Below are 27,500 nucleotides of genomic sequence, written 5' to 3' on the forward strand. Positions count from 1 at the left end.
TATAAAGTTCTAGCATAAAGGTACAGTAATGCAAAATAGTGTAGCACCTCACGAGTCGCAACAGTCTATGCCAGGCGCGCATACTCTTAAGTTTCGCAATACGCCATATTTACAGAATTCACAAACAAAAAGCACTCAAATTTTGTCAGTGATAATTATAAATCGAAATTTATGAATGCATCACCTTCATTTCATCCTGCAACTGAAAATGCGCAGTCAAATAGAATTTACTTTTCCCATACCTTAACACTATGATATGTAAACAACGTGTCGTTCAGCATCAAAATCTTCAAACACCACAAACCAATCGAATGCAACTCGATGCTTGTAAATTATTCTCATCTGTGCTTCGTTTACTTAAACGCAGGCATTTGTTTTAAGTTCTTACGTAAGTTCTTGACGCGGAACACAACTTAGAAAAGATCTGAAAATTCAACAAATGGTCTCTGACCTCTAACTACAGTTTACAAGACGCTTTTTCAGTACTCTTGTTTCTGTAGTTGTCTCTAAGTCTAAATCTTTCAAATGAAAAACTTTCCGAAAACACAACGACGTTGTTGAAAGACCATACCCCTCAAGGAAAATGAGCTTCGTTTAAAAAAACGAAAAATTGCGGGGGGAAAGCTATTATCTAATGAACCACAAGTTAATGCCTTTTCGGATTGGTTGTCTCAATGTACGGTCTCGCGTTGCCAGGTAAGACCATGAGCCCATTCCTCGGGAAGTTCCGAAACTTTCCGGCTATACTGCTACTGTAGCTCTGGAAGTCTTAAAGACTTTGATTGACGTCAACCAAAAGTTAACTTGCCGGCTCAAGCTGATGGCAAGCGAACAAATTCCGTCGGAAGTCACGGAGTGCTGATGGACTTGACAAACGCACGAGATATTGCCGGTTTTCACTGTCACACCATCATCAAAACCATTAAGCAAATAAAGTCAAGAATTAAAGAGATAAAAAAAGATGAATATTCAAACAGTCTCACAAAGGTTCAGGTCTGTGCGATGTTTCGTGCGGGAGATATTCGAAGAAATGTTTTACTCAAATTTATAAGACTTTGTATGGAGACGCCATGTTTGTGTCCCTCTCAGGGGCACAAATATGGCGGCCGGAAGCTGACAAAAACATATGTCATCGAGTTTTGCTATAAAAAGCCAGTAGTTTTCTGTGCAGCAAATGGACAATAGAATCACGAGGCGGTGATTTCATTGGTTAAAAAGCAACGTACTACACCCGAAGGAGAAGATTCGATGAAAATCCGAATTTATAACCTGCAGTGGAGCAACCAAATGATGGGTTCTATGTTGGGGCTTCGTGTGACCCATTTTATTTCGTTTGCTGATTCAAAGCCCAACTTCCACGACAAGGCAAATGATGCAATGCGATGCAGCTAAAAAGGGAAAACTCCTGGATTCAGCCTTCTGGAATGTTATGAATGACATATTTACTCTAATCTTGCCTGTTGACCGCATGACCAAATCGCCAGTACAGAACTTCCAGCAGCGGTATGTTAATCTGGAACCTTTGCAGCTGGATACCGGTATTAAGACTTAATTACAAGAATAGGTTTTCACACTCACCCGCCTTTGCCTCACCGGCTGCTTTCACTTGAAACCAGTTTATCTGATGTCACGCTACATGCTAAAAAATAGACATAAGGCCCTCGTTATTTCCATTCCAACAACATAGACCCCCCTTTTGGACCGGTATGGACCCCAAAGCATGTTAATGAGCTTTTTAACCTCAGAAAGGACGATTTCTTGACAAAGGGGATGAGTTCACTTTGTGACAATGTTTAGATTGGGTATCAGTTACAACTTGTTTCATTTTGTCATTACTAACAATGATGACATTACCCAAAGAGAACAATAACAATGTCTGTTCATTTATCACTGGTATTTTATTGTTATAAAATATGTTAATGTTTATATATATTGTTCATGGATACATCAGATGAACTTTATTAGGGCTTACACTAATTTGTAAAACGAAAAAAAAGGAACAGAAATACAGAAAGAATCCTAAACATTCTTTAAGCTAAGCTTAGGCCTAAACAAAAGTTTTTAGGCCTAATTTTAGCGTTGGTAAATGGTCAGGGTTGTAGAGTGGGCGTCTGTACACCGCCTACTTCCATTCTTCGCTGGAGCGTAATCTGACCAAAATTACTATTTTGCGAAGGGGATCGAAATTTTCGAGGCAGTTACAACCCTAGTAAGTGTAAGCCCTTTCTAGAATAATATATAAAAAAGTTCTGTCAAGTTCTGGAAAAAAGCTAATCAATTTTATGTCCATGAAATTAAGATAGATAAATTTATATTTAAAAAAGATTAATTTGTTGATTATAATATTACCAGTATAATAAATTGAATAAATGTATGATGCAGTAAGCTATTTTACAAGGATAATTTCATTTCATTATATTGTCTTCATCAGATTGATTGATTATAAAACCATATTTCATAAATTAAATAGATTTTCACAATGGAAAATGATGTGGGTTGGTGTCTTTGATCCCATTCATAGGTTAAGTAAAATCCAAATGGCCCCATCCATTCTAGCCTGTGCACAGCTGCCCACTCTCCGAAAAAAAATCTGAGAGGAGCGTCTGTGATTTACCCGGGCCGTTGATAATCGTGTTTAAATACCGCGTGATTTTTCCTGGAATGTATGGAAAATGATTTGATTGGTTATTACCCCTCGATCATTACATCATTGAAACAACGAGTTTTGATTGGCTTTCATTTTATTTCTCCCCATCAACACCGTGAGAGATTTGAGGATGAGTTCGTGTGTACTTTGTGCATGGTAAAAAATTCGAATAAAAATCTTTTTGATGGTCAAAGAGGTTTTTCTTTTAAAGTACGAGCGGAATTGTTATCTATGGAGTGTAAAGTGGAAATCGATTCAACATTCATTTGTTTGTCAGCGCTGAAAAGACGAACTCCCGCTCCTGACTAATCTTTACGAGGTGAATATGGCACGATTCAAAAGATTGCTCACTTGAAAACGTCCCCGGCTATCCCTTACCAGTCAATATAATCTCAATGCCTTGCTCGGACCAGCCTAGCCATTCTCAAGAGCAATCTACAAAGCGTGTTGCCTTGGGAAAATATAAACAGCTCATTGGCAACCATCGGGGCTGCTCTGTAGATCAGACTGTTCTTTGTGTCATCCTGAGAAAGTAACATTTGAATGAACTTGTATTAATCACGGTCTGTATGTTTCATGTAGGAGATAGCCTGCTTCTCGATGAACATTGTATCCACGCTAAGCTAACAGATTTTGGATCGGCCACAAACATCAAGGTTAGACTAAGGACGAAGCATGAAACCTTCTACTAGTTTTTGACCCATTCACACCTGAAGGGCATCCAATCGGCATCTTCTGAAGTTAACAAGATGAACCCGCAAACAACTGTTGACAACAAACTAAGACAGTTTCATTTCAAATTAATACACCGTGCCATCTTGAAAAAAGAAACTTAACATGAACTCTTTAAAGTGGTTCAATACTATTCATGGGATAAATTTGTCATTATTTTCAATAGAAGTGCTTTAAATTGCAGCTGAGAAGTTGAACCAGAGACTACCAGGATATATTCAACGAGTGGTCACTAAGGGTCTTGAATCTCCGGAACTCAAGGCAAACGTCCCAACCAATGGGCCACACTACCTCCTAGATGTTATACATCCTCTAGTTTCTAGTTTTTTAGTAACTTGTAAAAATGGATTTATATTCGTAAATTCATTTTAATCAAAAATAAGACACAAACAGCAGTGATAAACATATTGAACTTTTTCATTTTGATAATGACTTGACGTTTCGTATGTGCTCTACATACATTTTCAAAAGTAACCGTTGAAATTTAAAACAGCTATTTATATATAACAAATCGGATGAGGGGACTGGAACCTAGATTAAGCAAATACTTAACAGTAAAATATATAATAAATAATTATAATAATAATAAAAACAGAAAGATTAATAAAGCATCAGCTTTTCACTTCCGACGTTGACGTTGAAAGCTGGCTCAAGTTCTTGAATAAAGAAGGTCTCTTTTATTTTACGATGATAGTCAGTTTTGCCCTTCGCTAAAATATCAAAATGATCCCACTTGATGTTATGTCCAGTGGCCTTGACGTGGTCAGCAATGGCTGAAGTATTGTCATTTTTAGCTAGGGCCTTAAAATGTTCGGTTTTTCTATCGTGAAGCCGTCGTTTAGTTTTACCGATGTAAAAATCATTACAATCCCAACAATTTGCAATTTGGATTGTAATGATTTTTACATCGGTAAAACTAAACGGCGGCTTCACGATAGAAAAACCGAACATTTTAAGGCCCTAGCTAAAAATGACAATACTTCAGCCATTGCTGACCACGTCAAGGCCACTGGACATAACATCAAGTGGGATCATTTTGATATTTTAGCGAATCTTTGTTTAGCATATTATAAATTCAAATGTAACTTCAAATTAATTCTACTTTCAACTGAAGATGGTCGTTGCACGACCGAAACATGTCTTGCAAATTTAAATGTGTCGTCACATTTATAAAAACTGACTATCATTGTAAAATAAAAGAGACCTTCTTTATTCAAGAACTTGAGCCAGCTTTCAACGTCAACGTCGGAAGTGAAAAGCTGATGCTTTATTAATCTTTCTGTTTTTATTATTATTATAATTATTATTATTATATATTTTACTGTTAAGTATTTGCTTAATCTAGGTTCCAGTCCCCTCATCCGATTTGTTATATATAAATAGCTGTTTTAAATTTCAACGGTTACTTTTGAAAATGTATGTAGAGCACATACGAAACGTCAAGTCATTATCAAAATGAAAAAGTTCAATATGTTTATCACTGCTGTTTGTGTCTTATTTTTGATCAAACTACGATGGCCCAAGAACAAAAGTAAATTCATTTTAGTTACTTATGAGGTACTTTTAAATTTCTTGTAATAATTGATGCGGGTTCAATAACGTATTGCACAAAAAAAATCATTGCTGGACCGAATAGACGAATAACATTAATTGCATCAGGTCATGTTTGAAGGAAATTCTGGCTTTTATCTAGGAAGCTGGAGGGTGGTCCGACGATGTATGGAAGACTGGCTGTTTGTTGCTTAAGATGTTAAATGGTGAAAGATCCTCACTTTTTGGGGTTAAGGTAAGCCGTGAGTGTCAAGTTTTTTCTGTCAACTATAATCATTTTGCCTTTCAACAAAGACAAACCAAAAGAAGAGACGGGTTAGTTTGGGACACATTTAAGGTGGCCGACATATTTTTTGTCAAGTGATATAGTGAACAACTGCATGTCAAGAGAAGCACGCCACACGAGTGAATTAGATAAGAGTGTTGTTATGGCATGGGAGGGCTTCCCAGCACAGTTACAAATGAGTCTATTTTTAGAATACCCGTTCTCGCGAAAATCAGTTGTCATGTCCCTGAAAATAACAGGGCAGAAGCAGTCACGCGTGACATGGCCTCTTCTGATTGGTTAAAATTTGCAGCCCTTTGTTTGTTTCCCGCGCAAAGTGTATCTAAAAATAAAGCTATTTGTGAGTGTGCTGGGGCAATGCCGCAAAGTGATAGATCAACACTCTTATATAATTCTCTCTTGCGCCACTATGTTTAAAAGTGATGAGCAGACTTAAAAGGACACTTAAGTGGAGCTTATATTGCCATTATTTCTGGACACATGCGAGTCGGCTTTTCGTGATTTCTTTTCGCGTACTTCCGGGATAACGCCTGTGACGTAATGTGCTAAAGTTTCTATCCCAACAAATGAAGTCCGTTCAGCCACTCGTCTTAATTTTATTACTGTTGCCGTTATATAGAGATTGCTTGCCTAGAAGACACGGCAGTTTGTTGATTGATAAAGGATTTTTTCCACTCTGAATTGTTTATAGGACGGTGGCATCCAAAGACAAAATTCGTGCAAACCTGAGGACGACTTCCCTCCGGAAGCAAAACAAGAAACCAGAGAACTATTAGATTTGTTGTTCGGTATTGGCCGAGAACATTTTCCCCAGCGTGGTAGAGATATTACAAAAGGCGCGTGTTTTCCCAATGACCCAATATCTTGAGCAATCTCTTGAGGCAACACCCCCTCGCGAGGAAGCAGGGAATTAGTCACGTTAAATTTGTTTTCCCTCTTGTGTTTTCCTAAAGACAGTTCAGTTTTGATAACATAACAGAAGAAAGGAAATATTTTCATTGTCTAAAGGAACAAATTTACAACTGACTCGTTTTTTACTTTTGCTAAAAAACAAACGTGAACGCCGGCGACAATCAGTGGCAAAATTAGTCGGGACGCAATTACATGTTGGACGTGACAGCCTCTTACACTTGATAAACTAAGCATAAGTGTCAGAATTCCACTAAAAGCTTTAAATAGAAGCGCCCCCCCCCCCTCCCCCCCATCCCGAGCAATGTTGAATAGACTAGGAAATATCAGTTTACGATCAGCAATAGTGTCCTGAGGCAGAGGGGGAATTATTGAAAAAAAAAAGCATAAAATGCTGAGCGTTCCAAGACTTTTGCCACTGATTGTAGACATATATCCAAACACATGTCCTACTTCTGGCTCCGAAAATGGACTTACTTACTAGGACGACGGCTAAGAAGCATTGTTGCCATTTCTTCAGTGAAAGCTGGCTCCATTCTACTGACAATAGAACAGGATTTACTGTGGTCACGCATGCGCAATGAAATATTTTTTCAGTTAGTGTTTAACCAATCAGCCTTTGCGAACTTTTCAAAGAAGCGTACCTGTCAGTTTCCACATGCTGATTGGCTGTTTTTGAGAAAACTTTGTTGCGTGGTTACGGAGAAGCTCATTGTAATACGTTCAGTGAGAGGACTTGTTTGTATTGTGCTTTGAAGTAGTCTTTCCTCTATAGTGGTAAAAAAAAATAAATAAATGTTCTTGATTGCAACAGTAAAAAACTACGGATAAAATAATGCAGCAAAACCCGGCAACAATGCTTCTACCTTTTTCGATTATAAAAGTAAAAAAAGTAAAGTAAAGCAAAGTAAAACAACCATATTTATCATCGATAACTCGTAACAGTAATTAAACTGACAAACCGGAGATCGACGGTGCGCTCATTTTACTTCCCCCTCTCCATCAGTGCTCCGTTTTACGGGTATTTAAAGCTACGTAAGCTACACAGAACGGAAAGAAGTCGAAACAAGGATGTGAGATCCGGGAATCGAACTCAGGACCTCTTGCACCAAGGCCGCGCACTAACCCACTGTGCCATCCTCGCTCCTAATAATGTTTTTTATTCTCTTTTTTATTCTCAATTATTCCTCTTAAAACTGGGCTGTAGAATATATTTTTCGTAAAGATATTATGCACATCCAATCAAGAAGAAGATCGTGTCAATTCTAATTCCTTATTCTTAACGCTGGGGAGTTTTCTTTCAAAGTCGACCATTTTTTAAAACTTTCTCTTGGTCCTACCTTAATTAAGGAAATCTCGGAAAATCCTCATTTTACCTGCTTTTGATAAACTCGTCATATCTCTAAGAGGTTATTGTCCTCTCCATGATATAGCTAGGAGGTCGTACCGCTTCCATTTTTCCTAGATTTTTAGCTCGCAGAAGCAATTGCCTTAAAATTGACCATTTTTGGAATTATTCATCTTCCAAGCTAAATATGGTCATTCTCGTTTTCGTTGCTGTTTTGCTGATAACGGCGAAGAAATGTACCATGCACGTGCGTATCGGTACACGCGCAGCACGATTTTGTTTCTTCATTCAACCAATAATATTACTGCTTGCTCACGTAGTTGTTGCCGTAACTGTTATGGTTTTTTGAACTCACTGTCATGTCCTCGGCCACGTTTCTCAAAGTATGGTCATCGCTAACACCGAGTTAAGTTCAACAAAAGGCATCTTACCCCGGCTTATTTTTCACTTGGCGTTCGTTTTCTTTTTTCTCGCAAGGAATCACATTTATTTATCCTCCGTTCAGTGCCAGGAAGAACACACTATACAGCCAATGAAATATATTGTTCAACAAGAGGTGCGATCCTGCCCCAAATTTGAGGTTTTGATCGCAAAGTGAGTATACAAACGTGAGGTGAACCTTTCATTTTCATCAAGGTATCAGTGAGAGAAAGAGAGGAGCCGCAAAAAATGACTGACAAGAATAGTATATTTATGAAAAACACATCGCCCTCTGAGAACGTATTCTTCATAATTTCTCTTTAAACATCTCCCTTGACAAAGTCCTCCGGTCCATGTGGATAGACTTCTATGATAATCAAATTCAATCCCAAATGCGGGAGCCGATACAAACGTGTTACGACAAATTAGAAACCAGCAAACCCGAACACATTTTTGTCAGATCAAACGTGCACCTCAGATCTAAAATGGTCGCAGATAAGACAACAGCGAAGAACATATTCAAAAGAAAACTCAATCACAGTAATCCCACCACCAGAGGAAAAACGGGGGAAGGGGTGGGTACGGCTACAAGTAGGCTACGATTTTTAAGTGCACGAAATCTATATTGTATAAAAATTAGCTTCCCAACCTTTTCCCTTGTTAATCGAAAACTTCCGTCATTCATTCCAATCTTCGCAGCAGGCTGTAAAAGACACGAATATTTCCTTCCAATTGTTCAAAACGTTGCCCTTTGTAGCTTATGCAAGGAACCATATTTCACCAGGTGAAATGGAATTTATCCTTTTTATTGAATACTATTTCATACAAATACTAAGAATATGCCTTTAGCGAAAGATGATTATTCATCGGAGGCTTCGCCCTTATAGAACTCCCGTATCACCTCTTCCCCCTAAAAATACCCCCCCCCCCCCCCAAAAAAAAAACCCTCTTATTAGCCCAAACCGATACGTCTGGAGAAAGTCGACCGAATAGGAAACTAAGGTGGCATAATCGTTCTCATATCCTCGAATCAGCAACTGCGTCGTCCACTTTCGAGCCTAGAGCATCACCGCACTGTTTTGAAGATGGCGGCAACGTACAATGGCGCTTTTTCTCTGAAACAGCGTAATTAGAGTACGAATGCGCCCAAGAGGTCGTTCTAGGTTTCCCCAGGCAAATTGTCTCTATTCTCATCTTGATCGCACGTTGAAACTTCTCCGCTCGGAAAGCGTAAAGCAGAGGGTTAATAAAGGCATTGAAGCTGAATAACAATGTTGGTATTACACCAGTCAGAATTTCTCTGCTCTGCGGCGACATTGTCTCCTTCAAGTTCGTTGTTAGCCACAGAAAAGCGATCACAATCGGTAGAAAGAAAAATAACATGTTGCTCATGACCAAGATGGCAATTTTCTTTGCTACAAGTCCGTCTCTATTGACTCCAGCTCTCTGGCTTGTTTTCTTTATCGAAATGAAGGTCTTAATATACAAGGGCACAGTTGTGAGGTATAGTACCATGCCCCATAACGATAACGCTATACTCATTTCGTACGAATGCGGTATGTCCCTGATCGGGCGAATGGGAATGCAATATGTGTTGCTTGTATACACGGAAATATTCACCAGGGGTAAGACAGCAATGGCCACGCCCAAACACCATATAAATACAACCAAGATGACCGCTGTTCGACGGGTCATTCGAATGGATGGCTCCATACAATAAACGATGGCCAAATGACGTTCAATCGTAAGAAAAAGTGACGTTTTTATGCTCACAATTTGCCCCGTAAGCCATATGAACCCGATAGCATTGCAGAGGTCCTCCAAGATCACTAAATATTCCACATACGTCATTTTTCGAGTAGTGACCAAGATTACGGAGTACACGCTAACCAGGATGTCACTAGCCGCCATGTTGGCCGTCAACAGCATGGTGACATTCCGACGAAGAACTCTTGTTGTAAGCGAAACTAACAGGACGGTGAGATTCAACACCAAAGCAATGGGCGATATAAAGAAAACCACATTTAAAATTTTGTTATCCAGATCCCAACAACGGTGAACTGGGGTGACTTGTACCTCGCTTCTGAAACACGCAGAGTTTTTCTCCTTTAAACATAAAGGGAAAAATCCATGTTCGGCATACGTCACAAGATGTTGGCTTACAACGAGTCTATTCACGCGGCAGTTTACCTTTTTCCCAACAATGTAATCTCCGTTTACAAGCCGTGCTGTGGTGATGTTAACATCCTCGTTGTTTAAATCACCATGTTCCAAAGTGTAGTTCCTCATCAACGTACAGTTCGAGCATTGCTCGTTCCAGGTCACTCCTCGAATTTCTTTGAGTTTACGACGTCTCAGTAGGCCTGCTGGAAGTGCGAGGTTGGCGTTGCCAGAAATATCCAGAAATACCAACTGTGGCACTTCATTCGTCCAATTTCCATCCCATTTGGCAAGTTGATTAGAGGATAGGTCTCTGCGGGTTGCAAACAAATTAATTGAAGGTTTAAAGTTACATTTTTCAGGGACTGTTGAAGTAGCGGATAGTAGATTCTAGCACTGGAAAGATCCTAATCAAAAAGTAGCGCATCCTAGCAGCGTATGTCTTCTGCAATAAGTTTACAGGCAAAAAGTTCTATTTGGTCCTCGTAGTAAGATATTCCTAGCTGAAATAGCACAAAGCACTTTCAATGTCATGAACAGCTGTTTATTACACACAAGACGAGAATTTTCATTTAAATAGTTTTCTGAACGCAAATTAGAAACAAAAACTCACTAACAATAGCACAAAATGTCAATTTAATTTAATTCAATAACAAAGTACGATTTGCACGATTTGCACGAGATCCACGAGTGATTGGCATGGAAACGCCTTTACGCTATCGTTGATTGGTTATACTTCCACATGTGAAATAGCTGTACGCCATTCTGATTGGCTGTATAAGCCTTTTCACATGTGAAAATACAGCGTATGGATTTGTACAAATGAGCTTTATGGAATAAAATCCTCATGTTATGTGTAATAAATAGATTTATCCAAGCCTAAAAGCGGAGCTTCCGGGTTACTTATTTTTACAACAAATTAACCTTAATTTACCCTGCGATCCAATCGAAACCCTGTGCCTGGACAGCGGTCAACTTTTTTAAAGTTGACCTCGATATGGTCAAGGAATACTGGTCAGCGGACACTAAGTTTTGACAGGTGTCAATTGATCATAACATTGATGTCCAATATCAAATGTGTACGCTGTAACCTACAATCATGAACAAAAATCTTGGGACAAATATGCACTTTGTGGCTCTAACAAAGGTTTTGCAATGACTGCAAAATTTTTGTGCCCTCATTGACTAATTTGTATTGTCAAAAAGCGGATAGACACACAAATTTATAACTTATGCGATAATGACGCGATATTGCTCGCGTCAGATTGAAGTTTCTGGCATTTTTGTTTCGCATTGTTCCCGTGCTTTGACAAAGTGGTCTGCAAAGTAGTGGTGTTTTGACAAAGTAGTCTGCGGATCCACGAGGCGATCGTTACTTTGATAATGTTATGACGAAATTCATGATCAATAGGACAGACGCATAAGAAACTGAAATCAATTTGTTAATTCGCGCGAAATTCAAAGTGCACGTGGCCCGCCCCTCCCCCCACCCCACATCCAATGGGTCGGGGAGGGCGCACATGTAACAGACTTTTAATCTCCGTGACTGTAGCTAGTGCATGGCCGCCTGGATGAGCTCTAAACTTGAGCCCGCGATATGGTCACGTGATGCTGGTCGCATTGTCATATACGGAGGGGTGGACGGTCGTACGTTGACCAACACCAAAATTTCTCGCTCAGATGATAACATTTCCTTACCCATGGTGCTCCGCGCGTGCGGCTTTCGACACAATCACGATGTAAGAAACTAAATTTTTCGTTTTTTAACAGTAATTCGCTCAATCGAGATTAAATGAAGTAGTGATTCTAGCAACACTTACAAGCGCTGTAGATAACTGAGATTTGAAAAGGCACCTTCTTCTATAACTGCGATGCTGTTGTGAGAGAGATCTCTGCAGAATGAAAAACAAGTATACAGTAATTAAGGGAAGATGGTAGTAAATTCATTTAACCCGTAAAATCTCCTGCAAGAAGGCGATTACGAAGTCTCGCGCTAGGAAAGGCCTCCCTTTGTGTATCCCTAGTGCACAAAACGGTCGAAAACTCGCCCTCCTCGAATACGAAAACGAATAACAAAACACAAACCGTTTTGTGGCTTCCGTACTGTAATATGCACGTACTTGCTGGTGTAGGTCTGCAATGAGTGGATAAGATTTCGAAGTTTTGAAGCAAGCACCCGTGGACAATAATCCTGCTGGTGTACCTTGGATCAACCGGCTTGATCTGATCGGCGTAATTACAAGTTGAAAAAGTAAATATGTTAGGCAAGAGCCTATGGTAAATAGCCAACGAGGCGTATAGCGCCGAGTTGGCTATAACCAGTCTCATATCCAAGAAGCGGGAGTGGAATAATTGTTACGAAAACGTTTTGTATAAGACAAAACTTGTTACATAACTTTTTTCACTTGTTTTTTTCTTTTTGGTTATACAGATGTAACCTTTTTGCATTTCTTAATTAAGTTGTGTACAAAAGCCAGTACCTCAGCTAGACGTGAGAGACATTTTGGGTGGCTTTTTAAGCTTAACCTCCAACCTAGACAGCACTGCACTGATGATGCCCAGAAGGCCGAAACAGCACTGTCTGCAATTATATATATATATAGTTGATGTTTGGCTCAAAAAAAAAAACCATGGAATTCTTGGCCAGGCGAACCGTGTGTGCCGTTTTCAAACACAAAAAAGTTCTAAAAAATCACTTACAGCTCTCTCAGGTTAGTAAAGTTCTTGAACGATCCATTTGGAACAGTTTCTATGTCTTCAGACAGCAATATCTCCCTGAAAATAAACATGGATGAACCATTACTTTAAGCACGTTGTCAAATCAGGACCAAAGCTACGTGCTGGCAAAGGCTGTCTTCGCTGGTCAAGCAAGAAGGCGAACTTTGCCCCTGGAGGGCCTTTTCGCACTGGCCCGGCTAACCACATATTGGAGGTGGCGATTTGAACTTTCAATGGCTAACTCATTAGAGAGCGAGTTTCAATCGAGTGTCGTAAAACCAAAACCAAAGTAATTACTTTCGCCAAGCAAAAAGGGCGGAAACAATCCAGTAAACCAATCAAAAATCGAAGTAGTTACACGTAGCCGATATAAAGCGCGGGAAAATGTGCACGCGCAAGCCACGACTGGTTTTGGTTTCACTTCTGATTGGCTGAAAAAATGGCGCGAGAACTTTGAACCAATCACTGAGCGAAGTAAATGCAAAATCAAAGCAATTCGCTTATTACTTTCGACACTCAATTGAAAACCGCTCTAATCCATTTACTGTTGTCTCAGCTCAAGTAAATGTAACACAATTCATGTAATTCCCGTTTAACCCCGCGTAGATTATGACCACTTCACCAATTACAGCCTAGTTTCAGTGCTACCGTTACGCACTCTGCGTATTAACGAGTACGAGTTTTCTGTACTGAGCACGCACATCACATTTAGAGAACGAAATTTTCAAAATCCGGGTGGTCAGAATTGAAAACTTGTCCTCGTTGTCGGCCTTGTACTCCAATCTGAAGGTCGCTATTATCATTCTTCCCGATCGGCCGTGCGCGCGCTTTTATTGCTAAAGTACTAAAAAATCCCCGTTCGAAGGCCGTAGGCATCAGGGTAATAGGGGCTGAAGAAGCCGTAGGGACATTGTAGGAACAAGTATACGATTTTACCATAGAAGATTCCGCCGCATCCAACTATCGAAACTCGGTTTACAACCTGACGAACGGAACTTGAGAAACGTCATATTCGGACAATTTCTGTTTTTAATGAGCAAAGACGCGTGTAATGCTCCATTGCACCGAGTATTTTCAGAACGTTACATTTGGATGCAAGTAGGATCTACTTCCTCAGGGCCTTGGCAGCTACTTCCTGTTGGTTAAACAAGGTTCGTTGCCAACTTGACAACACTGGGATTGTCGGCTCATATTGTCTAGCTTCCACGTCGTATAACTTATATCAACCAATTCTCCACTCAATAGCAAGGTTTCCCCTTTCTTCAAAATCCAACATTTGACTTGATTTGCGTTAATTGTTAATTTCAGTTTACAGTGACCCCAAATAGCGCTCCAGAGCTAGAACGACTAGACACTTAAATAAAGTTCCTTTCCTTTCCTTTCTTCTCCTTTCCTTTCAGAGCTTAGCTTTAAAAATGCTTTCAGGGCTATCCAATTCACTTGAATTTGAGCTTTTTAAAATGAAACTCAGTCTTCTAAGATGTAAATAAGTTATTCGTTATATTCCTTGCTTCTTCCAGCTAATTTGTATGACGTAAATAAAGAGGAAACTCAATATGACAAGCCCTGTGATCTATTTTTGAGCTTCCTCATTACCGATGAGGAAAAAAACTTATTAAACTGGTGATATTAGAAACATTCTGTGTAATTTGTATACATTAGGTAGATTTAGGGCCACCTGTTAGAAAACTGCTTACGTTAATATGCTACCCTCGTGAAATATTGTATTGTATTGTATTGTATTGTATTGTATTGTATTGTTAAATATTGCATTGTACAAAAAATGAAACTGAGTTTGGTTACCTGCTTTCCCCGCCTTATTGTCAATATTCTCGTATATGCATTGCTGTAGTTTTGTTAACATACGAAAACGAAAGGCAGAGTTTGTGAATGTTACCGCATTTGTCTAAAACAGTGTGGTGTTTCCCCCAATTAATATAGCAAGGCGTGTTTGCATTCCCACGCAATATAGGAGTTAGGAGAATCTAAAGCTCACACGAATCTACATAGAGCGATCGTTCAGATTCTTAAGTCAATGATGGAGCATCTGATAACAAAAAGCAGATGTGAAGTCCACTTCCCTTTCTTTTTCTGATATCTTATGCATAACAAACCCGGCGAAGAATACCTCAGTTCAATTGTGTAAGAACAAACGAATTGTCAAGCGATTTGGAAAATAAAAGAGAATTGGTTTTATGTGAATAAAGTAGTTGAATTTACTAAAACAATAGGCGTAGGGGTAATATATCAAACACTAGAGGGAGTGTTTCATTGGATATCCAATCACCGAGAAGCGAGTTGAAAAACGAAGCCGAAGGCCGAGTTTTTTTTACCGATTTCGAGGTGGTTGGATATCTGATGAAACACTCTCTCGAGTGTTTGATATTGCTTCTCAAAGGAATCAGTATTTTAGAGATATTTGGGATCAAAGTTGGCGAAATTTTATGCTATTTACACCGGATTCGTGTTTGAGAGAAAACGACAACACTGACTTAAGAGGAAACGAAATGTTCCTTGTATGTATGAATCTGAAACGATAGGTCGAAATTTTCACAGTCTTAACCCACCAAGTACTCCGTTGGGAGAATTACCAGTGGCGAACGAAAACAATTCCTGTGCCACGGTATTGTTCCCTTGTGAAAATTGTTCCATGTCTCCCAAAGAATACGAAGAACATCCACATAAATAATTTAGGACTACTAACTTACAAGGTTTTCACGTCCGCGGGGCGTAGAATATATGTGGCTAACTCTTTGAAATGCCGCAATGTGCAGTTGACGTTAAGTCCTTCGTGGTCAACTTTCTCCTTACATTGACATCGGCCAGTGCAATTCCTTATCCTAGCTTCTGAAGGTAGCGAGGCTAGTAAAGTTACCACTGCGATTAAAAGTAAATGAGAATGTGCCATCGATACCTGGAATCAAGATAAGTCGTAAAGAAAAATAAATTGTCATCTAAGTTAGAGCATCCTGTTCTTGTACATGAATTGTGCAGTTTACCTCAAGACGCTTACAGATACGTTATATGAACAGAAAAGGCCTTCCTGAGGAAATTACCACCGGTTATTAAGAAAACGACAGGAAATGTGTCGTATATATCGAGATGATTTAAGAAGGCTTAATGAAGGAAAGAAATGGACAAACAAATAAAGGATATTTCTCGACTTCAACGATAAAAAAGGGTTTCAAGTCGATTTACGTCGATTATAAGACAACTTACAAGAGATAAACAGTTCAAACAACTTTGACCTCCGTTAAGCTACTCCTAGATTACCGACGACAACTTAAAACAACCCCTTAATTCAGAGTTTGATTTCGGGTCGACTTCAATTTCGCCGATTTACATTAAATTAAAAAGGCTTTTAGTCTTTTTCTGTCAATCAAAACTTAGAAACATAATTTGAACTAGCTAACGACCAAGACAAATGACATAATGTCCATTTTCGATATCGAACAACGAACGCTTTTAGTCGGAAGACTGCACTTATTTGCCGAAAGAACTTTTGTGCATGTCCGCTAACTTACATACGAACACATATGCACCCATACACATTTTATTTGGACGGTACCCGCAGCCTAAAGGTGATCGATGTGGACCTGTGATAAGTGTAACTTACATTTGAGAATATAAAGTTCTAGCATAAAGGTACAGTAATGCAAAATAGTGTAAAAACCGTAGCACCTCACGAGCCGCAACAGTCTATGCCAGGCGCGCATACTCTCAAGTTTCGCAATACGCCATATTTACAGAGTTCACAAACAAAAAGCACTCAAGTTTTCACCCTGCAAGCAGAGCCTCCTTTTGTCTTTTTCTTCACTGAGGAGGAGAAAAGTAGGCTCTGCCCGAATCGCGTCAACTCTTTGAAGCCGCCGCAGGCCGAGCTTCTGGACTAGTCAATCTTGTTTTCTCTCATCAAACCGGTTATTCCAGTGCGAGCGTCCATTTAGTGACAAAACCGATGGTTATAATTGAGCCCGCTGTACCATGAAAAACCAAGATGGCGGCGAGATCTGGCATATTAGGCTTGGGTTCGAGACTGTAGCCTGGCAACATGCAGCGCATATTCAACAAAGAGCCAAAATCGAGCAAGCGAAAGAAAGGGTAATTTTAAAAACTTCCTTTGCTCTTTCGCAAGGCTTTTGTATTGGTGATTTGAATTTGTTGAATTCTGAGCTTTACATTTCTTCTCGCAAATGCCAACTCCGAAGGCCTTTGGCATATCACTAGAGTTTCACTGATATTAATGTCATCATTGTCAACACAACTTTCCTCGGTATGATGCGTTTTGCCGCAGAATTATCTCTCTTATTAATTGAATGCTTGTGTTAAAGCTGATTGCATCACCTCTATTTCATCCTGCAACTGAAAATGCGCAGTCAAATAGAATTTACTTTTCCCATACGCTAATACTCCGATATGTAAACAACGTGTCGTTCATCATCAAAATCTTCAAACACCACAAACCAATCGAATGCAACTCGATGATTGTAAATTATTCTCATGTGTGCTTCGTTTACTTAAACGTAGGCATTTGTTTTAAGTTCTTACGTAAGTTCTTGACGCGGAACACAACTTAGAAAAGATCTGAAAATTCAACTAAATGGTTTCTGACCTCTAACTACAGTTTACAGTTTACAGTTTACAAGACGCTTTTTCAGTACTCTTGTTTCTGTAGTTGTCTCTAAGTCTAAATCTTTCAAATGAAATACTTTCCGAAAACACAACGACGTTGTTGAAAGACCCTACCCCTCAAGGAAAATGAGCTTCGTTTAAAAAAACGAAAATTGCGGAAGAAAAGCTATTATCTAATGAACCACAAGTTAATGCCTTTTCGGATTGGTTGTCACAATGTACGGTCTCGCGTTGCCAGGGAAGACCATGAGCCCATTCCTCGGGAAGTTCCGAAACTTTCCGGCTATACTGCTACTGTCGCTCTGGAAGTCTTAAAGACTTTGATTGACGTCAACCAAAAGTTAACATGCCGGTTCAAGCTGATGGCAAGCGAACAAATTCCGTCGGAAGTCACGGAGTGCTGATGGACTTGACAAACGCACGAGATATTGCCGGTTTTCACTGTCACACCATCATCAAAACCATTAAGCAAATAAAGTCAAGAATGAAAGAGATAAAAAAAAGATGAATATTCAAACAGTCTCACAAAGGTTCAGGTCTGTGCGATGTTTCGTGCGGGAGATATTCGAAGAAATGTTTTACTCAAATTTATAAGACTTTGTATGGAGACGCCATGTTTGTGTCCCTCTCTGGGGCACAAATATGGCGGCCGGAAGCTGACAAAAACATAGTCATCGAGTTTTGCTATAAAACGCCAGTAGTTTCCTGTGCAGCAAATGGACAATAGAATTACGAGGCGGTGATTTCATTGGTTAAAAAGCAATGTACTACACCCCTTTGAGCAATACATTTGACCTCCCTCTGAGACAAAACAGCTGCAACAATAACAAATGAATTAAACACAGCGGCGAAGGGGAAGATTACAGAATTCGATAAAAATCCGAATTTATAACCTGCAGTGGAGCAACCAAATGATGGGTTCTATGTTGGGGCTTCAGTGTGACTCATTTTATTTCGTTTGCTGATTCAAAGCCCAACTTCCACGACAAGGCAAATGATGCAATGCGATGCAGCTAAAAAGGGAAAACTCCTGGATTCAGCCTTCTGGAATGTTATGAATGACATATTTACTCTAATCTTGCCTGTTGACCGCATGACCAAATCGCCAGTACAGAACTTCCAGCAGCGGTATGTTAATCTGGAACCTTTGCAGCTGGATACCGGTATTAAGACTTAATTACAAGAATAGGTTTTCACACTCACCCGCCTTTGCCTCACCGGCTGCTTTCACTTGAAACCAGTTTATCTGATGTCACGCTACATGCTAAAAAATAGACATAAGGCCCTCGTTATTTCCATTCCAACAACATAGACCCCCCTTTTGGACCGGTATGGACCCCAAAGCATGTTAATGAGCTTTTTAACCTCAGAAAGGACGATTTCTTGACAAAGGGGATGAGTTCACTTTGTGACAATGTTTAGATTGGGTATCAGTTACAACTTGTTTCATTTTGTCATTACTAACAATGATGACATTTTCCAAAGAGAACAATAACAATGTCTGTTCATTTATCACTGGTATTTTATTGTTATAAAATATGTTAATGTTTATATATATTGTTCATGGATACATCAGATGAACTTTATTAGGGCTTACACTAATTTGTAAAACGAAAAAAAAGGAACAGAAATACAGAAAGACTCCTAAACATTCTTTAAGCTAAGCTTAGGCCTAAACAAAAGTTTTTAGGCCTAATTTTAGCGTTGGTAAATGGTCAGGGTTGTAGAGTGGGCGTCTGTACACCGCCTACTTCCATTCTTCGCTGGAGCGTAATCTGACCAAAATTACTATTTTGCGAAGCGGATCGAAATTTTCGAGGCAGGTACAACCCTAGTAAGTGTAAGCCCTTTCTAGAATAATATATAAAAAAGTTCTGTCCTGTTCTGGAAAAAAGCTAATCAATTTTATGTCCATGAAATTAAGATAGATAAATTTATATTTAAAAAAGATTAATATGTTAATTATAATATTACCAGTATAATAAATTGAATAAATGTATGATGCAGTAAGCTATTTTACAAGGATAATTTCATTTCATTATATTGTCTTCATCAGATTGATTGATTATAAAACCATATTTCATAAATTAAATAGATTTTCACAATGGAAAATGATGTGGGTTGGTGTCTTTGATCCCATTCATAGGTTAAGTAAAATCCAAATGGCCCCATCCATTCTAGCCTGTGCACAGCTGCCCACTCTCCGAAAAAAAATCTGAGAGGAGCGTCTGTGATTTACCCGGGCCGTTGATAATCGTGTTTAAATACCGCGTGATTTTTCCTGGAATGTATGGAAAATGATTTGATTGGTTATTACCCCTCGATCATTACATCATTGAAACAACGAGTTTTGATTGGCTTTCATTTTATTTCTCCCCATCAACACCGTGAGAGATTTGAGGATGAGTTCGCGTGTACTTTGCGCATGGTAAAAAATTCGAATAAAAATCTTTTTGATGGTCAAAGAGGTTTTTCTTTTAAAGTACGAGCGGAATTGTTATCTATGGAGTGTAAAGTGGAAATCGATTCAACATTCATTTGTTTGTCAGCGCTGAAAAGACGAACTCCTGCTCCTGACGAATCTTTACGAGGTGAATATGGCACGATTCAAAAGATTGCTCACTTGAAAACGTCCCCGGCTATCCCTTACCAGTCAATATAATCTCAATGCCTTGCTCGGACCAGCCTAGCCATTCTCAAGAGCAATCTACAAAGCATGTTGCCTTGGGAAAATATAAACAGCTCATTGGCAACCATCGGGGCTGCTCTGTAGATCAGACTGTTCTTTGTGTCATCCTGAGAAAGTAACATTTGAATGAACTTGTATTAATCACGGTCTGTATGTTTCATGTAGGAGATAGCCTGCTTCTCGATGAACATTGTATCCACGCTAAGCTAACAGATTTTGGATCGGCCACAAACATCAAGGTTAGACTAAGGACGAAGCATGACACCTTCTACTAGTTTTTGACCCATTCACACCTGAAGGGCATCCAATCGGCATCTTCTGAAGTTAACAAGATGAACCCGCAAACAACTGTTGACAACAAACTAAGACAGTTTCATTTCAAATTAATACACCGTGCCATCTTGAAAAAAGAAACTTAACATGAACTCTTTAAAGTGGTTCAATACTATTCATGGGATAAATTTGTCATTATTTTCAATAGAAGTGCTTTAAATTGCAGCTGAGAAGTTGAACCAGGGACTACCAGGATATATTCAACGAGTGGTCAGAAAGGGTCTTGAATCTCCGGAACTCAAGGCAAACGTCCCAACCAATGGGCCACACTACCTCCTAGACGTTATACAACCTCTAGTTTCTAGTCTTTTAGTAACTTGTAAAAATGGATTTATATTAGTAAATTCATTTTAGTTACTGATGAGGTACTTTTAAATTACTTGTAATAATAGGTGAGGGGTACGTGACGTATTGCACAAAAACAATAATTACTGGACCGAATAGACGAATAACATTAATTGCATCAGGACATGTTTGAAGGAAATTCTGGCTTTTATCTAGGAAGCTGGAGGGTGGTCCGACGATGTATGGAAGACTGGCTGTTTGTTGCTTAAGATGTTAAATGGTGAAAGATCCTCACTTTTTGGGGTTAAGGTAAGCCGTGAGTGTCAAGTTTTTTCTGTCAACTATTATCATTTTGCCTTTCAACAAAGACAAACCAAAAGAAAAGACGGGTTAGTTTGGGACACATTTAAGGTGGCCGGCATATTTTTTGTCAAGTGATATAGTGAACAACTGCATGTCAAGAGAAGCACGCCACACGACTGAATTAGATAAGAGTGTTGTTATGGCATGGGAGGGCTTCCCAGCACAGTTACAAATGAGTCTATTTTTAGAATACCCGTTCTCGCGAAAATCAGTTGTCATGTCCCTGAAAATAACAGGGCAGAAGCAGTCACGCGTGACATGGCCTCTTCTGATTGGTTAAAATTTGCAGCCCTTTGTTTGTTTCCCGCGCAAAGTGTATCTAAAAATAAAGCTATTTGTGAGTGTGCTGGGGCAATGCCGCAAAGTGATAGATCAACACTCTTATATAATTCTCTCTTGCGCCACTATGTTTAAAAGTGATGAGCAGACTTAAAAGGACACTTAAGTGGAGCTTATATTGCCATTATTTCTGGACACATGCGAGTCGGCTTTTCGTGATTTCTTTTCGCGTACTTCCGGGATAACGCCTGTGACGTAATGTGCTAAAGTTTCTATCCCAACAAATGAAGTCCGTTCAGCCACTCGTCTCAATTTTATTACTGTTGCCGTTATATAGAGATTGCTTGCCTAGAAGACACGGCAGTTTGTTGATTGATAAAGGATTTTTTCCACTCTGAATTGTTTATAGGACGGTGGCATCCAAAGACAAAATTCGTGCAAACCTGAGGACGACTTCCCTCCGGAAGCAAAACAAGAAACCAGAGAACTATTAGATTTGTTGTTCGGTATTGGCCGAGAACATCTCCCCAGCGTGGTAGAGATATTACAAAAGGCGCGTGACCCAATATCTTGAGCAATCTCTTGAGGCAACACCCCCTCGCGAGGAAGCAGGGAATTAGTCACGTTAAATTTGTTTTCCCTCTTGTGTTTTCCTAAAGACAGTTCAGTTTTGATAACATAACAGAAGAAAGGAAATATTTTCATTGTCTAAAGGAACAAATTTACAACTGACTCTTTTTTTACTTTTGCTAAAAAACAAACGTGAACGCCGGCGACAATCAGTGGCAAAATTAGTCGGGACGCAATTACATGTTGGACGTGACAGCCTCTTACACTTGATAAACTAAGCATAAGTGTCAGAATTCCACTAAAAGCTTTAAATAGAAGCGCCCCCCCCCCCCCCATCTCGGTTGCGCTCTGCCCCTGAAGATTCGCAGCCATTTACGAGCCTAATGGTGTCGCAGTCAGCTTTTCTTTCCCTTTGAGTTGTTTAGATTTGCTTATTTAATGCACTTGTGTTTCATTTTTCATGGGATTTCTTTGGGTTTTGGAACTGCCCTTTCCTGTTTTTTAAGAACGAAGGGTTTGTGTAGGGATTGTTTCTTATTTATTATTCTTATTTTTTAAGAACGAATAATTTTCATGTTCAAATGTTTGTTTATCCCTCTTACTTGATTTTAAGTTTCTTATACATGTACTATCTGGCTGTTTCTGAAATTAAAGTTTTTTTTCACACAGAGTTTGTTTTGTTTTGCTAACTCCACTGTGAGGTTGAGAGTTTGCTTTGTGAATTTCTCTTCCTCATTTCACAGACTAATTTTTGGTTATGATTTTTCCTCAACTCACCATCCACACACACAGTATTTTCCCCACACCTACCCACTTTACTAGAGATTATTATTTCAGTTAGTGGAGAGAAACCCCTTCTTGTAGGGGGATTCTTGCTGCAGCACCATAATCATGCCACAAAGGTTGCTAGTCTACTGCTGTTTTTGTTTTTTTTACTTTATACAACTATATCTGTTTACGATCAGCAATAGTGTCCTGAGGCAAAGGGGGGATTATTGAAAAAAAAGCATAAAATGCTGAGCGTTCCAAGACTTTAGCCACTGATTGTAGATATATATCCAAACACATGTCCTACTTCTGGCTCCGAAAATGGACTTACTTACTAGGACGGCTAAGAAGCATTGTTGCCATTTCTTCAGTGAACGCTGGCTCCATTCTACTGACAATAGAACAGGATTTACTGTGGTCACGCATGCGCAATGAAATATTTTTTCAGTTAGTGTTTAACCAATCAGCCTTTGCGAACTTTTCAAAGAAGCGTACCTGTCAGTTTCCACATGCTGATTGGCTGTTTTTGAGAAAACTTTGTTGCGTGGTTACGGAGAAGCTCATTGTAATACGTTCAGTGAGAGGACTTGTTTGTATTGTGCTTTGAAGTAGTCTTTCCTCTATAGTGGTAAAAAAATAAATAAATGTTCTTGATTGCAACAGTAAAAAACTACGGATAAAATAATGCAGCAAAACCCGGCAACAATGCTTCTACCTTTTTCGATTATAAAAGTAAAAAAAGTAAAGTAAAGCAAAGTAAAAGAACCATATTTAACGTCGATAACTCGTAACAGTAATTCAGCTGACAAACCTGAGGTCGACGGTGCGCTCATTTTACTCCCCCCTCGCCATCAGTGCTCCGTTTTACGGGTATTTAAAGCTACGTAAGCTACACAGAACGGAAAGAAGTCGAAACAAGGATGTGAGATCCGGGAATCGAACTCAGGACCCCTTGCACCAAGGCCGCGCACTAACCGACTGTGCCATCCTCGCTCCTAATAATGTTTTTTATTCTCTTTTTTATTCTCAATTATTCCTCTTAAAACTGGGCTGTAGAATATATTTTTCGTAAAGATATTATGCACATCCAATCAAGAAGAAGATCGTGTCAATTCTAATTCCTTATTAATAACGCTGGGGAGTTTTCTTTCAAAGTCGACCATTTTTTAAAACTTTCTCTTGGTCCTACCTTAATTAAGGAAATCTCGGAAAATCTCATTTTACCTGTCTTGGAAAAACTCGTCATATCTCTAAGAGGTTATTGTCCTCTCCATGATATAGCTAGGAGGTCGTACCGCTTCCATTTTTCCTAGATTTTTAGCTCGCAGAAGCAATTGCCTTAAAATTGACCATTTTTGGAATTATTCATCTTCCAAGCTAAATATGGTCATTCTCGTTTTCGTTGCTGTTTTGCTGATAACGGCGAAGAAATGTACCATGCACGTGCGTATCGGTACACGCGCAGCACGATTTTGTTTCTTCATTCAACCAAATTTTTGTATACTACTTCCCCACCGACGCAGCACCACAGTTTCTTTAGAAACTACCCCTTCATTCAATAATATTACTGCTTGCTCACGTAGTTGTTGCCGTAACTGTTATGGTTTTTTGAACTCACTGTCATGTCCTCGGCCTCGTTTCTCAAAGTATGGTCATCACTAACACCTAGTTAAGTTCAACAAAAGGCATCTTACCCCGGCTTATTTTTCACTTGGCGTTCGTTTTCTTTTTTCTCGCAAGGAATCACATTTATTTATCCTCCGTTCAGTGCCAGGAAGAACACACTATACAGCCAATGAAATATATTGTTCAACAAGAGGTGCGATCCTGCCCCAAATTTGAGGTTTTGATCGCAAACTGAGTATACAAACGTGAGGTGAACCTTTCATTTTCATCAAGGTATCAGTGAGAGAAAGAGAGGAGCCGCAAAAAATGACTGACAAGAATAGTATATTTATGAAAAACACATTGCCCTCTGAGAACGTATTCTTCATAATTTCTCTTCAAACATCTCCCTCGACAAAGTCCTCCGGTCCATGTGGATGGACTTCTATGATAATCAAATTCAATCCCAAATGCGGGAGCCGATACAAACGTGTTACGACAAATTGGAAACCAGCAAACCCGAAGACATTTTTGTCAGATCAAACGTGCACCTCAGATCTAAAATGGTCGCAGATAAGACAACAGCGAAGAACATATTCACAAGAAAACTCAATCACAGTAATCCCACCACCAGAGGAAAAACGGGGAAGGGGTGGGTACGGCTACAAGTAGGCTACGATTTTTAAGTGCACGAAATCTATATTGTATAACAATTAGCTTCCCAACCTTTTCCCTTGTTAATCGAAAACTTCCGTCATTCATTCCAATCTTCGCAGCAGGCTGTAAAAGACACGAATATTTCCTTCCAATTGTTCAAAACGTTGCCCTTTGTAGCTTATGCAAGGAACCATATTTCACCAGGTGAAATGGAATTTATCCTTTTAATTGAATCCTATTTCATACAAATACTAAGAATATGCCTTTAGCGAAAGATGATTATTCATCGGAGGCTTCGCCCTTATAGAACTCCCGTATCACCTCTTCCCCCTAAGAATACCCCCCCCCCCCCCCCCAAAAAAAAACCCTTTTATTAGCCCAAACCGATACGTCTGGAGAAAGTCGGCCGAATAGGAAACTAAGGTGGCATAATCGTTCTCATATCCTCGAATCAGCAACTGCGTCGTCCACTTTCGAGCCTAAAGCATCACTGCACTGTTTTGAAGATGGCGGCAACGTACAATGGCGTTTTTTCTCTGAAACAGCGTAATTAGAGTACGAATGCGCCCAAGAGGTCGTTCTAGGTTTCCCCAGGCAAATTGTCTCTATTCTCATCTTGATCGCCCGTTGAAACTTCTCCGCTCGGAAAGCGTAAAGCAGAGGGTTAATAAAGGCATTGAAGCTGAATAACAATGTTGGTATTACACCAGTCAGAATTTCTCTGCTCTGCGGCGACATTGTCTCCTTCAAGTTCGTTGTTAGCCACAGAAAAGCGATCACAATCGGTAGAAAGAAAATAACATGTTGCTCATGACCAAGATGGCAATTTTCTTTGCTACAAGTCCGTCTCTATTGACACCAGCTCTCTGGCTTGTTTTCTTTATCGAAATGAAGGTCTTAATATACAAGGGCACAGTTGTGAGGTATAGTACCATGCCCCATAACGATAACGCTATACTCATTTCGTACGAATGCGGTATGTCCTTGATCGGGCGAATGGGAATGCAATATGTGTTGCTTGTATACACGGAAATATTCACCAGGGGTAAGACAGCAATGGCCACGCCCAAACACCATATAAATACAACCAAGATGACCGCTGTTCGACGGGTAATTCGAATGGATGGCTCCATACAATAAACGATGGCCAAATGACGTTCAATCGTAAGAAAAAGTGACGTTTTTATGCTCACAATTTGCCCCGTAAGCCATATGAACCCGATAGCATTGCAGAGGTCCTCCAAGATCACTAAATATTCCACATACGTCATTTTTCGAGTAGTGACCAAGATTACGGAGTACACGCTAACCAGGATGTCACTAGCCGCCATGTTGGCCGTCAACAGCATGGTGACATTCCGACGAAGAACTCTTGTTGTAAGCGAAGCTAACAGGACGGTGAGATTCAAGACCAAAGCAATGGGCGATATAAAGAAAACCACATTTAAAATTTTGTTATCCAGATCCCAACAACGGTGAACTGGGGTTAGTTTTACCTCTCTTGTTAAACACGCAGATTTTTTCTAGTTTAAAAATAAAGGGAAAAATCCATGTTCGGCATACTTCACAAGATGTTGGCTTACAACGAGTCTATTCACGCGGCAGTTTACCTTTTTCCCAACAATGTAATCCCCGTTTACAAGCCGTGCTGTGGTGATGTTAACATCCTCGTTGTTTAAATCACCATGTTCCAAAGTGTAGTTCCTCATCAACGTACAGTTCGAGCATTGCTCGTTCCAGGTCACTCCTCGAATTTCTTTGAGTTTACGACGTCTCAGTAGGCCTGCTGGAAGTGCGAGGTTGGCGTTGCCAGAAATATCCAGAAATACCAACTGTGGCACTTCATTCGTCCAATTTCCATCCCATTTGGCAAGTTGATTAGAGGATAGGTCTCTGCGGGTTGCAAACAAATTAATTGAAGGTTTAAAGTTACATTTTTCAGGGGCTGTTGAAGTAGCGGATAGTAGATTCTAGCACTGGAAAGATCCTAATCAAAAAGTAGCGCATCCTAGCAGCGTATGTCTTCTGCAATACTTTTTACAGGCAAAAAGTTCTATTTGGTCCTCGTAGTAAGATATTCCTAGCTGAAATAGATAGACGACACTACATGACCGCGCGCGGATATGAAATATTCGAGTGCGGACAGATACCACATCAGCACGAAAAATAAAATTCAGTCATAGTAAAATAGATTATAATATATATAGTTCACGTCATAGAAAGTGCTTTGTACGGGGTTTTATTAACGAGTTGTTTGTGTCAAAAACCCGAACGAGCGAGGAACGAGCGAGTGAGGGTTTTTGACACAAACAACTCGTTAATAAAACCCCGTACAAAGCACTTTCAATGTCATGAACAGCTGTTTATTACACACAAGACGAGAATTTTCATTTAAATAGTTTTCTGAACGCAAATTAGAAACAAAAACTCACTAACAATAGAACCAAATGCCAATTTAATTTAATTCAATAACAAAGTACGATTTGCACGATTTGCACGAGATCCACGAGTGATTGGCATGGAAACGCCTTTACGCTATCGTTGATTG

The 27,500-nt window shown here is 39.5% G+C and overlaps 2 protein-coding genes, 2 long non-coding RNA genes and 1 pseudogene across 4 annotated transcripts in view; 2 read left to right on the forward strand and 3 right to left on the reverse strand.

Moving 5' to 3' along the window:
• The window catches only part of LOC138057741 (probable glycoprotein hormone G-protein coupled receptor), an 11,416-nt gene extending 11,200 nt beyond the window's left edge, over positions 1-216 (reverse strand). The window contains exon 1 of the mRNA XM_068903661.1: positions 185-216. Coding sequence (XP_068759762.1) covers positions 185-190 — 6 coding nt within the window. The 5' untranslated portion in view covers positions 191-216. The remainder of the gene's footprint in view (positions 1-184) is intronic.
• A 3,037-nt stretch (positions 217-3,253) lies between these two features.
• On the forward strand, positions 3,254-6,383 carry LOC138058127 (uncharacterized). The gene is made up of 3 exons (XR_011133799.1): positions 3,254-3,303; positions 5,073-5,165; positions 5,908-6,383. It is a non-coding gene; the product is annotated as an uncharacterized lncRNA (long non-coding RNA).
• A 1,156-nt stretch (positions 6,384-7,539) lies between these two features.
• Positions 7,540-16,024, reverse strand: LOC138056450 (probable glycoprotein hormone G-protein coupled receptor). The gene is made up of 5 exons (XM_068902245.1): positions 15,991-16,024; positions 15,480-15,685; positions 12,754-12,828; positions 11,874-11,945; positions 7,540-10,366 (listed from the first exon to the last, which is right to left on the reverse strand). Exons 2-5 carry the CDS (start codon positions 15,677-15,679, stop codon positions 8,911-8,913), a joined length of 1,803 nt encoding a protein of 600 aa, XP_068758346.1. The 5' UTR covers positions 15,680-15,685; positions 15,991-16,024; the 3' UTR covers positions 7,540-8,910.
• Positions 16,025-20,255: 4,231 nt separating this feature from the next.
• On the forward strand, positions 20,256-21,900 carry LOC138057308 (uncharacterized). The gene is made up of 3 exons (XR_011133634.1): positions 20,256-20,331; positions 20,927-21,019; positions 21,762-21,900. It is a non-coding gene; the product is annotated as an uncharacterized lncRNA (long non-coding RNA).
• A 3,414-nt stretch (positions 21,901-25,314) lies between these two features.
• LOC138056451 (probable glycoprotein hormone G-protein coupled receptor) overlaps positions 25,315-27,500 on the reverse strand; it is a 7,894-nt pseudogene continuing 5,708 nt past the window's right edge.

This window comes from Montipora capricornis, chromosome 7, assembly GCF_036669925.1.
Source record: "Montipora capricornis isolate CH-2021 chromosome 7, ASM3666992v2, whole genome shotgun sequence".
In the NCBI taxonomy this organism is placed as follows: Eukaryota; Metazoa; Cnidaria; class Anthozoa; order Scleractinia; family Acroporidae; genus Montipora; species Montipora capricornis.